The following is a 14,641-nucleotide window of genomic DNA, read 5'->3' as shown; positions in this document are numbered from 1 at the left end:
TTCTCACTACAAAACTATATACACGCCCACAGCCATAAACACAAAAGAAGATAATATAGCCTTCCTGAAAGATATTCATATGCCCACACTATTGCATGGCGCTGCCCTTGCACTTGATGCAGATCTATCGCCAGATGAACCTACCTTAGCCATAGGTGCACTACACACGGGGAAAACCATGGGACCTAATTGCATCCCGGTAGAATTCTACCAAAGAACAGCTACCCAACTTACACCACACCTAATTAGCATGTACACCGCAAGTCTAGAAATGGGAGAATTGCCCAGGGACCAGCTTCGAGCGACAATAGTGGCGATTCATAAGCTGGGCAAGCCACAGCGGGAATGCATGTCCTATAGGCCTATATCCCTAACAAATGCAGAAGTGAAAATATTGGCCAAAACATTGGCAATGGGATTGCAGCCATATCTCACAGCGGTGATCTACCCGGATCAGTCAGGTTTCATGACAAACCGTAGCATGGCCTTGAATCTCGGGAGGCTCCATAGTGTCATGGCACGCAGGTCAACTATTGCGGAAGACGCAGTTATTCTTTCACTAGATGCACTCATGGCATTCGACATGGTCAAACTGCCCTTCCTTTTTTCAGTCCTCCAACATATGGGGTTTGGCCCCAAATTCTGTGGATGGGTGCGCCTGCTGTACAATAAAACCCTGGCACAAGTTGTGGATAACAGACTAATCACTACGAATTTCCCTCTTGGGAAATGGATGAGACAAGGCTGCCCACTTTCCCCACTCTTATTTGCGATAGTACTGGAACCATTGGCGGCATGGATACGCCAGGACCCGGTCATCCGTGGGCTGAAATGGACCATGGGATAGTAAGACTGCATCTTTGCTATATGCAGACGATGTATTGCTGTATCTGACGTCCCCATCACGCTCCATCAACTGCCTGCTAGACATCTGTGCAGCATTTGCAGGGCCTCGGGCTATACTATCAACTGTTCGAAATCACTTCTCTACATCCTGAACAGCCCCCCGCCCTGACTGCTGCACAATTCTGAAATTCAGATTGCAGAACAGGGATTCATATACCTTGGCATATATGTCACACCTCAGGCCACACATTTCACAGACGAAAACCTAATGAAGCCCCTGGCAAGGTTCCGCCACAATGTCAAACACTGACATTCAATACTGCTCACTCTACTGGGTAGAGCGGCCCTCTTCAAGATGATTGCACTTCCCAGATTCTTACTTATCCTACAAAACACCTCATTCCCGGTTTGCCCCACCTATTTCACAATGATAAACACTGAGGTAACAAAACTGCTATGGGACGGAAGGTCAGCCCGTATCGCCATGAAGAAACTAGTGAAAGGCTGGTACGACGGCGGTATCGCCCTCCCAAATATACAAATGTATTATTGGGCGGTACAGCTCATTGTGATAAACCAATGGCTTCACACATCACAGGAAGACCAAGCATGGATAGGCATCTCCTAGACACTGAAGGGATCATGAGGGTACTGTATAATAGATCTAGGAAGACAACTTACACAGGTCCCATGGCACACACGATATATGTCTGGCACGTGGCACAGCGAGCACTGGGCTAGGAAGGGGTTTTCACACAAGCAACGCCACTAAGGGACACCCGAGAATTGGGAACACTGAGAAACACCAAGGGATTCCACCAAGGGGACCTGATAGGCATCTCCAGAGAGGGAGACCTATGGAAAAAAGGCAGGGCAATCCCATTTGCCCAGTTGCAAGCCACTTTTGGATTAGCACAGGCAGAAACCTTCCGATATATGCAAGTTAGGCATGCGCTCATGGCAGCAATTCCCCCAACCACGCACCTCCCAGAGGCCTCGACACTAGAGGACAGACTTCTAACAGATCATTTAAGTAAAAAAGCCATCTCCCTGACATACCGAAAAATAATCAACAATCAGCCGGACCCCACGACAACCCTTAAGAAGCGATGGGAGGTAGACGTAGGAGATTTAGATGAGGAGGACTGGCAGGAAGCCCTGGCGTCCCTAGAGAAGTTGCAATACCTTCTACACTAAAAATAGTACAATTGAAAATCTTACCTCACACCTACTGCACACGAATCCTGCTGCATAAGTTAGGAAGGTCGAATACTCCACTCTGCCTCAGACAATGCGGTGCAATAGGCACCTTTTGGCACACAATTTGGGAATGCCCTGTAATCACACTTTTCTGGGAGGCCATCATGCACACGATTTTGCAAGTAACTAGAGTAGAGGTCCAACCGGAACCAAAGAGATGTTTGCTTAACATTTGGGAACCCACAGATCTCAATCTCACAGCTAAAGATTGGGTGGCCCTGGGAATGGCATTGGCGAAACGCAACATAGCACAGCACTGGGGTTCAGGAATGACTCCGACTCATCGACAATGTTGCTGTGATATGGACGGCACAATGATAACTGAGAAATCAGTCTATGTCCACTGGGGATGTCCCAAAAAGTGGTCCGGTGTGGGGAGGATGGAATACATTCTGTGGGAATATTTACGAACTCTCCCAAGAGGAGCAGATGTTGGAGGACAGCGACTAGCCAATGAAGACGAGGATACCAAGGTTTGTGTCACAGCACACAGCAGATCAGTAGCTACTGGGCATGAGTTGAAACCTATTGATTAATGTAAGAGATGTACTACTGCTTTAGAATGTTTATGTTGTCTAATGTATGCACTAATGAGTATTCCACTGATGTATCAATTGCCTATTTATACAAAATGTCAATAAAATGTTTTTTTTTAAAAAGAGAGCCAGTATTAGTCAACTCAGTAGTGTCTTCAGCCTTCACCCAGAGTCAGTTGGATTGTGGCCATGTCACTTTGTGAACAGATGCATTCTCCCTGCTAAAGCACTCATCCTTCTTAGTTTGGAGTGAATCATCTGGTGCCCACCAAGTAGCCAAGGTTTCTTCTGATCTGTTCTTGTTGTTCCTCACTTCCTTCTTGTTTGCCACCTGAAAAGGGAAAGGTGAGAAAAGAAAATACAAATAAGTGCATATTCCTTCTTCTTCATGTACGTACATATAAACAATACTGCTTCTACAACATTAACTGTGACAAACATTGACACTGTCAGGCACTCCAATCCTCTGTCGCTGGCAAGTTGATATTCCCATACGCTACTTGTAACAATGTGAGAACGCATAGAGGTGTGTCTGTTATACATGGTACTTTGCCCTCAAATATAAACCTTTGTCATTTATCAACGAGCAGAAACATCACTTTAGCAAATGAGAAGCATTGTCACCCTCATATTGCCTTATGATGGAAAACAGAAATGCAGGCATGATTCTGAGATAAAGAAGTGATGACTGATGGGCGTGGCATGCATGCTTGTTACAGAAACATCTGATGGAAATATTTTAGAGTTTATTAATGTGACTTGCCATTGACCATCTTAAGTGTGTTACAACATTCGAATGACCGAATTTACACTGGCCATGCTATTGGTTTGACATGAGCAAGCTAGACCTGAGCATGTTTCCCATGTGGAATTATCAACACAATTTGCTATGTTCTGGAAATTGGTACAAAAGCGTTATACCTGTCAGCCTTAGGGAGGTCTTCCCCCAAACGTTTTGCCTTCACCCTCCATTTTTTGCTTACTTTGCTTTTGTTGGCCATGGGACTCAGTGCACTTTACCACTGCTAACCAGTGCTAGAAGTGCTTGTGCTCACTCCCCTAAACATGATAAAATTGATTTATACCTGAGTGGTATATTTAATTTGTACGTATAAGTCCCTTATAGAGTCGGATACCATATACCTGTAAAACATATACCACTAATGGGCATGCAGCACCTAAGCAGCACCTTAGAACATGTACCAGGCCCGCCGTTGCAGCCTGAATGCTGTTTAAAACTGCCAATTCGACTTGGCAACAAAACCACCTTGCCAGGCCTTAACCTCCACTTTTATCAATTATATGTCACCCCTAAGGTAGGCCCAACAAAGCCCATAGGGCAGGGTGCTTTGTAATTATTAGGTTGGACATGTACTTTTTTAAGCTTTACGTGTTCTAGTAGTGAAGAACTCCTACATTTGTTTTTCACTACTGAGAGGCCTACCTGTCCCATAGGATGGTTGCCTTATTACATTTAATAAATGCTAGCTTTTGATTGGGGATGGATAAGCATTACAAGTTTTTTCTTAAATTGTAATTAAAAATCCTCTTTAATGGAAAAGTCAGATTTTAGATTACAATTTTGAAAGAGACACTTTTAGAAAGTTGGCATTTTCCTGCAGCCCTTCCATTTGGTGTCTGCAGTCTCCCATGGGTCACATGACTGGGTGTAGTTGGCAAGTAGGACTTTGTGAACTCCTCCCAGGCAGCCACACAATAGAGTGATTAGGTGTGCCTGAATGGCCCATCTTCTGGCAGGATGGGGACAGAGCTGGGAACAGCTCCGCTTGCAACTGAATAGGCTGTGCTATGTCTTCACACAAAGGGCTTGTTACCACTGCATGGTCTCGGCAGCCAGCTTGGAGCCAGGGAAGAAAGGAAATTCCAAGCATTTCAAAGAGAAACATGTAGAAACATCTGCCACATCAAAGAAGGCACAAGGTTTAAATATAGGGCCCTCAGACCCACTCAGTTCATTTTCTGGACCTGCAGAAGAACTCTTGGAAGACGGCCTGCTGTTGTGGCCCGCTGTGCACTCCACATGGATGCTTTGCTGCACCTGGAATGACTGTTTTGCTGCCTTGGGCCTGCCTTGAACCCTCAGAGGCGTACCCGGCTCTTGAGCCCTACTACTCCATCTGAACCCGGGACTACCAGAGTGACTACTTTGCTAACCTTCTCTTCAGAACCACAGAGACATAACGGCTGTTACAATTTTGACCACCACCTGGACCAAACATGAATGAGTCCTAACCGACCAAATGGTGCCCCTCCAGTCCTGGACTCTGGGCAGTGGGGCTAAATGTGCCCACACAGCCAAAATCCAAAACTTGAGAACATTTTTGTCTAAAAACTACTCTGATAACTGAGAGAATACCAGGACCAACCAGCTTCGTAATCTGTCCAAGGTGCATCACCAGTGAGCCTGACTTTGCGGTAACCCCCGCTACATTCATCTCCACCGCAGCAAATCCTGTTCAGCGGCCCTTAATTAAAGGGGTGTCCAGCCTCCTGGAACACTCATCAGTTACAGCCTCTTTGGAGATGTTTGACTTCCATGAAAGTAACCATGTCAAAACTTTGAAATCGTCACTAAAACATCATCTAGTGGTCCCTCATAGACAACGCTCCTTCCTCGGACACCACCTGCAGCCTTGCCCTGCAGAAACTTACTTTCTCTGACCTTTTTGACCAGAATTTCTTTTAAGTCCGAAGATAAGCGTCAACCAGACCCAATCCACCACTTATATCTGACCTCCGCACCATTGTGGTCTGCCATATTTTTTTTGTGTAACCTGGTACCAGGTGGCTGGCAATTTGGTCTTTTAGGCTTGAGTTTTTAATAATAAACTTTAAAAATGTATAACTCCTGTTCTACTGTTCGATTTGTGTTTACTGGTGTCAAATAGTTTATTAAAAGTTACCCTATTTTACTAAATTGGTGCTGGCTTTTTCTTGTGTTTGCGTACTGCATAAATACTTTACAAATCTGACTGTTTTGTTTGTGCTAAGCTAACCAGAGCTATGCACAGATTAGGTTCGTGAATTTTTGTGCTTCATGCTGCCAGGGATTACAGCTGATGTTTGACCAGGGCTAACACCCCAGTCATCCAACAACCCAATTTCTCACATTTGTGTTCACTGATATGGATCAGGACTTGTGTTTGTGAAGTACCATATTGTAATTTGTGTTACACACAAAATCCCACATAAATAACTTGACATTAGAATGACCTCTTTTTAAATTCCACTTAGTTTTACATTGACTGTTTTCTCCTTTTTCTAAATGGAAGTGTCCTATCTTCCTTTTTTGACCTTTGGGATGAATATGTTTCACTGAGACACCCTCATCAGCCTGAGCTTCTAAAGCTTTGCAAACAGAAGGGCTAGAAGCAGACAAGAAAGCTACCAAACTGGATCTCCTTGTAGTCCTCATAGTTTTTGAGAAAGTGCACAGGTGGCAGTCCACAGCAACTGATTATGATAATTGGGAAGCAGGAAACCACTTAGGGGGGTGATGACAAGATTCAGCCCAGGGTCATGAGCTGCAAGGAGAGCCAAACTCAAACCCAGCGGATGACAAGGATGCTAAGGATGCCCAGGATGGGGCAGGGAACAATTTGTCTACCATGGACCTGTCCGCAGAGAAGCTGGAGGACAGAAATGTGGAGTGGGAGCTCAGTCTTCAGCTGGCCAAGGTAAAGCTGCAAGCATAGGAAAAGAGGGCTGGGGCAGAAAGAGACTTGGCTGAGAATAACTTTTTCCTGGCACATTAGATGGGACTGAAGGAGCTGGAGCTGAAAGCCAGGCAGACCCTAGAGTCCGGCAACAATGGTGCCAGTGTACCTGCAGTGTCCACTGGTGAGGGTCAAGAATAGGTGCACAATTATGTGGTAGGAGATGATATTGACAAGTGTTTTTCTACTTATGAGGTAGCTCCAAGGAAACAAAAGGCCACAGTGGGGAGGGACACACTTCTCACACTTGATGTAGGTAGGTTATTTGGATCAGGCAAAGCATGCTCCCATGAACGCCATACTTGATGCCAAATTTGGGCTGACCTCTGAGAAGTACCATCAGAGGTTCAGGGACAGCCACAAGCTCCCAACCCAGTCTTGGGTGTACTTCTAAGATTGCTCTAGCAAAGCACTGAATCTCTGAGTGAGAGGCAGCAAAATTAAGGGTTTTGTTTGGCTGTGCAACTTAATTTTGAGGGAGCAAATGCTCAATACTTGTTTTGCAGAGTAAACTTACTGACACCAGGAAGTCTGTTGAGAAGGAAGACCTCTGGGTCAGCATCAGAGTCTCTAAGAAGACATCTGATGAGACTCCCAAAAGGGTGGCCAGGGTGCAGATGAGATGAAAGAGGGGCGAGATACACACACAGATTAGTTCTCTCAAGGCCCCCAAAATAGTTCTCAGGGAAAAGGGAGCCATTCCCAAACTGGCAACCTGAAAAAAGCATTGATATGAATACTGGTAAATTTGTCTCCAAGTGTTATAGGTGTTACCAGTATGGACACACCAAGGTTGATGCTAAGTGTCCCAACCGATCACATTCCTCCAGTAGTGGGCAGATCCCGGGTGGTCCAGTGTAGTGCTTGGGGAGGAGATGGCCTCAGTTAGTGTGGGAGTGACTGCTGAGGTTACCTTTGTGTCCCTGGATGACAAGGAGATGGTGCCCAAAGCCCACATCCTTCAAGTACTTTCAAGTATAGGTAGTGGGCCACCATGATTAGGCAGAGAGCGGATGCCCTGAGGGACACAAGAGCCAGTATGACTACTGCCAGGTGTCACCTGGTGTCCTCATCAAAGGTGTAGTCTAATAGGTATATTTAGAGGTGTAAGTGTCAATGTGTTCTCTACTGTTTCTGCCTAGCTTTCCTGTAGTGTGCTTGTGTTGTGCTGTGTGCTTGTGTTATTTCTTTGAAAATTATTTCCACTTATGTCCTTTCTCGAAGCCGCATTCCCCAGCAGGTACGATTTTGCTGGCTAACTGGCTAAACCATCAGCTATATTTGTATTGCCTAACTCATTTCGGACCGCCGCAGTCCTTGGTCACAGGCTCAACTTTCAACATCCAAAAACTACAGATTGCTTATTTCTTTCCCAGCGGTCGGTATTTACCCTCTTCAGTGGGCGTGACAGTTGAATCAATGCATGCTGGTCTTTGTGGTTCTGTAGCTTTAATTATCATCATCCAGTCGGCTTTGGATACTACAGTCTCTTTGAGTTGATATTTTCTTAATCCTCCAGTGGGCCGCCTTTGTAATATGCTCAGTTAAATTTTACATTTTAGTTGCTGCTCCAAATTCAGCCCCTCCCAGGTAGGCATGGGCGGAAAATCCGTTCCGCTCGCGGATTTTGCGGATTTTCGGGAAATCCGCAATCCGCGAGATTTGCGAATTTCCTGCAAAATCCGCGAGCAGCGGATTTTGCTCGCACTGCTCGCACTGTTCGCGTGAGTTCGCGCCCCGCGAATAAGTGCGAAATTGCAGAAATACGATCTAAGCAAAACTGAAAGTAACTACTTACCAGGTTCAAAAGTTCAGGCACATCATTAGTAGCCATTTCCTGTAGTGCTTCCTGAGGGGCCCCTCCAGAGTTCAGTTGCCAGTTGAAACTATTATGTGACCCTGCTCTGAACCTCAGAATAGTTACACATATGCCACAAAGGTCATGAATTACAGCTAAGGGAGACAAGCAGGAGCCAGGCTGGAAGTTAAAATCCATTAATCAGCCCCTAATTCATTATTGTCAGTTGGGGCAGGGCAGGTGTTGTAACTAATTTTGCAACAATGAAAGCACTTAGCAAGTGCAAAAGATCACTAATCAGGGCGCACTAAGGAAGCAGGTGCCAGCTAAAAAAATATTCTGTGACACATTAATCAGCCCCAAATTAATTCAGGTCACTTGAGGCAGGGAAGGTGTGCTTTGCTTTGCCGAAAATAATGTACACTGGACAACCAGAGGGTGTGGTGATGAAACAGAGGGTGGCATGGGTGGGCCAGAGGGTGGCATGAGTAGTCAGAGAGTGGCAGTGGTGACAGAGAGTGGCAGTGATGAAGAAGAGTGTCCCAAACAGGTTGGACACGTAGAAACAACAAGTTCGCAAAACTTGCGACCCGACAGGTAAGTTCGCAAATTGCGAAATTGTAAAAACCCTCGCGAACTGGCAGAAACACGGGCGAACACAAAAAAAAAAAAAATCCGCAAATTCGCGGGAATTCGCGGATTATGCGGATTGCGAATCCGCAAATCCGCAAAATTCGCGAACGCGAGATCCGCAAAATTCGCTCATGCTTACTCCCAGGGCCTATATTGGCACCAGGGGCTCCATCCCCTTGGGCCCAGCACATAGTTAAAGGAGAAAGGGGCATGCAAATCCCACCCCCCCAGGCTAATATTGGCACCAGGGACCCCATTGTGTGGCCAGTACCCAAAGGGGAAGGAGGCCACACATCCCTCACCCCCACCCCCGGGCCACATCCCCTAGGGCCTTTCAGTAAATGGTAGGTGCCCTTTTCCCACTCGATGCACCCAGTTTCTTTTTGTTGAAGTCCGCGGCGGAAGCCCCAATGTCCACACTGTCCTTGCCGGCTGCCCACCTCCTGCAGGAGGCAGGGTATGCTCAGATGTGAGTCCCTTGCTCACTTTGGCACTGGATTCAAGCAAGCCGGGCTGAAGACAGCTGGAATGCCAGAAACCGGTCCTAGGAAGCTTGAATCCGGTCCAGGGAAGGCATGGCTCGGCAGTTCGTGCTGGACTGTTTCCATGAGGCACATGGTCAGACTGATTTGCATATGGCCATGTCTGAACTGGGGTGGCAGAATGGGCTAATGAACGGTGATGGTTTAAACCCAGATCTGTTGACTGGGTGTGAGTGTTTGATTGGTTCAGATGCTCCGTCCATCACCACCCCCTTATGTACCACCTCCAGCAGGAGGCATCATTGCTTGTGCACGCAGGGAGCAGCAAAAAAGTATTGAGCATGCGAGATCGCCTTGCCAAGAAATTGAAGAAAGTTAAATGAACAGATGAGGCAGGACAATAAACTTTGGGCCCAAGTCACAATGAAATGTATAAGCTGACACTTTCAGGTTTATAAATTTATGAACACGAGAATTTAATAAACCTGTTCAAAAGTAAACCCGTAAGCCTGTCATTGCCCTTTAACATTCGGAGATTTCCTAGAGTACTTCTGGAAGGGTTTTGCAAATTCTAAATTACAAAAAATGACTGTACAATTCCACTGAGGGGACAATTGCACTCCAGAAAATGCGATCACATTTGTCCAATCATTGTTTTCCCGTGAAAAATGTCCTGCTCTCATAAAGTTTTCTTATTTATAGGAGACTAGATAAGCCTGTATTTCTGTTCCTTTTAAACACATTATTCCTCGCAAGTTATAAGGATTAGAATGTATATCTCAAATTGTTTGGAATGTAATTCAGTGTTATAAACTATTTTCATACGATGCTTGTTATTATTGAAACTAATAATAATGGTGGTGTATTTTTGTAATTATAATGACTATGAGTAACAATAGCTTCATAGAAATGATTATTAAGTTGCATTGTTGTTGTCGTTGCTATTAAAAATATTCGAGCAAGCACAGACCAGGCAAAATATATTAAAGCGCCTCATAAATAGAATCAGGTGCCATCAAACAGTGAGATGGAAAACAACATAAAACATTCTAAACAAAGTACAAAATATCAGTATTCGATTCAATGGCATCATCATTGTACGAATAGCCGTACAAGAGGTCTGTGGAAGAAGAGCACTTGCCCTTACTGGACACTAGAATAGAAGTGACTGTGTGAGGTACAAAGGTACCTGGGAATATTAAAACGGTATGTGACAAGGAAATTACTGCATCAGGATCATTACAGCTATGCCGATTTTATTTGATACACTGTTTCACGTTCCATATATTCAAGCTTAGTATAACTCTTGAACACCCACTATATGTTAACCTATGTCCCAGAAGCAGCTGCTACGGCTAAGCGATTTGATTACATATTGGGAACTTCTGGCGCGACTTGCAGGGCAAGAGTTCCAGTCCTAGAAACTCTAACGCAGCCGTCCATCCTTCCAAGGTCGAAATATCGGTTGCCATTCATAGTAGCACGACGTTATTATACAATACATAAAAGCAAGTTATTATTTGACATTTAATTGTCGAGATTTGCTTTGGGGGGCGTTACTTTAATACATGCTTAGATATTAATGTACCCTAGCCCCCTAGAGTGGTAGTTTTTTTTTCGAAATTCAACATACATTCAATCAATTAAGTGAATGTGGAAGTTGTTGCTTGCAAACTGACAAGTCTGATTGTACTGTTAATTGGCTGCCTTTCCTGCTGTATGCTCTACAGAGGCCACTGTTTTACTCACTGTTTAATATTCATATAGGAGGTAGAAAACCTGTTTGTGATCCTCTCGGCAATTCTGCACCTTGGAGACCTTCGGTTTATTGCACTGACGGACGCTGAGACAGCATTTGTGTCAGACTTGCAGCTTCTTGAACAAGGTCAGTGGATCATTATCTTTCGATTCGGTGAAAACACGAACGAAGCATTAGTTCCTTCATTCACCTGCAGAGGGCGACGCTCACTCATAAAAGCAAAGGCCATGGCTAACTCCCGCCTTTGTTTACCACACTATGGTGCGAAGGAACGTACCATGGTTAGTTGATGATATATAACTGTGGTCCTAAATAAATTGATTAATTAAAAATAGATATAAGACACAATGTCATACGACTTCGTATCCAATCTAATGCCGTTGTTTGGCAATGTGTAGTACTTTTAACAAATCTATTTTTGAAGACATGTCGGTGAGACAGATAGTGTGAATTTTCATGCTCATTCTCAGTGATTACATATAATCTCATAGTTATGTTGAAAGATAATAATGCGTTGCAGATGCACTGAAGAGGATTTATTAATTGCCTCAATTATTTTTACGTAAGGAGTTCTAAAACAACACTTGCTGTCACGCGCGTAACGAAACTTGAGGGCTCCCCCCTGCAAGGTAAGGTGAGGGGCCCCCTCCGGACTAAATCGGGAGCTCTCCGGCCAAAGGAATGTGCTGAGGGGCCGCCGAGAGCTTGCCCCCCCCCCCCCTCAAGACCCCCCCCCCCCCCCACGGGTGATGCGGGGGGGGGGGGGCTGTGTTACGCCACTGCTTGCTGTCAAATACTGGAATTAGTCAGTGAGTGACACTCTCAGAAAGGACGCTTTTAACAGCCACCCACTGAGGAAGGCTAAACACATATTATGATGTTATGTCTTTCAAGAGCGATAGCCACAGAGGTGGAATGGGAAAGAGATCTCACGTTTCAAATTATGCAAGTAGGACTACAAAGTCATCAACATCAGAACTACTCCCACTCCAGTCTAGTGGGCAAGATGAACAAGCATTGGCATAGCCAATAGGTCTCGCTTTTGGGAACTTATGCGTATTTAGTTATGCAGCACAATAACCTTGGTGCAACAACATCAACTGTTGCATGGCTAAACACTTATAAGGTCCCAAAGGCGAGATCTATTGGCTATGCCAATGCTTGTTAATGTATGTTAAATGTCTAATTAACTGTTGTACAATGTAAACAAGCATTGGTAAATGCATTAGGTTCTCTTATCTGATTTGTACTTTTTTTTAAAGCTTTAGCTTGGAGAGCAGTTCTGCAATATAATTTAAAGGAACTTTGAAAAAGCGTTATGACTTGTTTGAGAAAGGCAAATAATCAAAGGTAACATTGTGTGCATTTCTATGCAGGGAAAAATACTAGTTACCAATGGTGTAAGTTACAAAGAAGAGGACACGAGCAGAAGAATGTGCAACTACTAAGTGGCTGTATGTCTTGTGTGACATAATTTATGTCTGGCAGGCTTCACTTTCCCTGATCATTGAGAGTGCACTATGGCGCTGCAGGGACTGCACGGATCCGATTTGAAAGCACTTTCTTTTTTTAAGTCACAAATGTATAAAATAGTGAAGAGTCTGGAAACCACTATACAGCCCATTGCCCTGAATCTTTACTCTCAGTGTCCTGAATATGCACCCATGCCAGTTGGTCACCCTAGTTGCATAAGATCAAAAAGCAACGACTATGGCTTCGTTGTTTAGAATATTGAAAATGCTTCACTTCTGAAAAGATGAGACTGTGAAAGAACTATAACGAATCTCTTTGAATTTACATAAGTTAGTGAAGGGTGGTACTGCTAGATAGAGACCTGTCTCAGCGCCTGCTTTTAAGAAGTACCAATTCTGAGGACCCGTCCATTTAAAGCCCTGCGTATGACAATATGAAAGAAGCATGTGAACAGATACAAATACTATTCCTCTGTAGAACGTACGCATGTTTACCTGCTAATAAACACAAAGCATAATTTCTTCACGGGTGCTGACATCAAATTAAATTAATTCAGGCCCTGAATCTCAGCTTTAAAAACAGACTTCTCAATGAAACCCATCGACCTGTAAACTTGTTACGGACACTATGGCTGCAGATCATACTTTCTGTCACCAATCGGAGCTCATGACCACAAATGATGCAATCCTATCAGCTGCCCACCACAAGCTAAACCACTGGCTTAATAATCCTCCCTGCCAAAAGGCTACTAACGGTCTCTGTTATATTGTGCTTGTGTCTACCCAGCGCTTTCTAATTTAGAATAAAACCTTTTCTTCCTACCGGATTGCCTCCTCGTATATCATTTACTTCAGTCTCTCTTAAGCAGTTAATGCACAGGTTGTTGTTGGTTATTCCAGAGTTAAGCGCAGCTGATTTAGGGCTTGGCACCATCAACGCTGGAGGGCAGTTTTCCTGTTGCCACAGTTAAACTATTTATTATTTCACCGAACAAGCCATGCAATGCATTTTTTTTGCGGACGAACCGCAGAGGCTTTGAGGAGGAAATCAGATAATCAACAGCACTTCCCAGCAGACGACCTTGCAGCCTCCAACTTTTGCATCAATTGCAGCACCGGTGCTTTACTTTTAACATGGTTAAAGGTAAAGCGCCGGGGCCGCAATTATAGCAAATGTAAACAAGTAGATGTTTGTTTTCTAATTCTTTAGTTTTACAGCAATCGCAGCACTGGTGTGCATAAAGCTGACAAAACTGACGAGGCGGGAGAAGGTAGGGGGTAGGGGAGCCAGATGCCAGCTGTACACATCGCGCGCGCTTGTGCGTAGCCAGCTGGTGGCCTGAAAAAGCCTGTGGATGCGAGAAAGCTAGATGCCAGCTGTGCACGTCGCACGCTTGTGCGCGTAACGGACAGCTGGTGGCCCGAAAATGTCTGCGGCTGTGGGTAGCACTTTCAATACCCCTTCCTAAATGTCTCGCCAGAGGAGCGCATGCGCGGGCTCAAGCGAGACCCAAAAATGTGGACCCGGGAGATATGGTTCCCAGTCCCGGATTTCACAAATGACTTATTAACGTGCTTCTGTATTTTTGCCAGTACATAGGATCAAGTTAAAGACTTATTAAATGAGTGATCAGAAAACTTGACTTGAACCTAACACGCAACTAACATCTCCCAAAGGAGACAGCTTACACTCTCATACTCTCCTCACCAGGATGTGGCATAGGGAAAATTACGATTCTTGGAATATGCAAACCTACAGTGCAGTGGCAGATCGATTTGACAAAATTGTTCGATCTTGGACAATCCACGTACTCTCTATGCCTTTTGTCCTCATAACTCCGATTAAGTGGCCACTCTAGCAATCTCACTACATGAAATGAGAACAAAGGACTTTTACCCAGGACAGCCAGTACAGTTTTCCATCCATACGATTTTTTTTCATATTTTCATTCATTTTTCATTTCTCATTGGCTATAATTAAAAGATAACGCCCACCTGCACTGCCACTGTCACTGATTGATGAAACACAATGCAATTATTTTGTTAAAGCTTACAATAAATATGCTGCAGTGATTGAAAACGGTTTTTAGAAAAATCCTGAAATTACAAAGTTATATC

General features: G+C 44.5%; 1 protein-coding gene across 1 annotated transcript in view; it reads left to right on the top strand.

Moving 5' to 3' along the window:
- Positions 1-14,641, top strand: part of MYO16 (myosin XVI) — a 2,821,299-nt gene that overhangs the window by 1,531,549 nt on the left and 1,275,109 nt on the right. Inside the window, exon 18 of the mRNA XM_086934162.1 lies at positions 11,060-11,177. Within this exon, the coding sequence (XP_086790288.1) occupies positions 11,060-11,177 (118 nt within the window). The remainder of the gene's footprint in view (positions 1-11,059; positions 11,178-14,641) is intronic.

This window comes from Lissotriton vulgaris, chromosome 8 (genome assembly GCF_964263255.1).
Source record: "Lissotriton vulgaris chromosome 8, aLisVul1.2, whole genome shotgun sequence".
Classification (NCBI taxonomy): domain Eukaryota; kingdom Metazoa; phylum Chordata; class Amphibia; order Caudata; family Salamandridae; genus Lissotriton; species Lissotriton vulgaris.
Note: the sequence above shows the minus strand (reverse complement) of the source record. Positions and strands in the feature narration are given on the sequence as shown.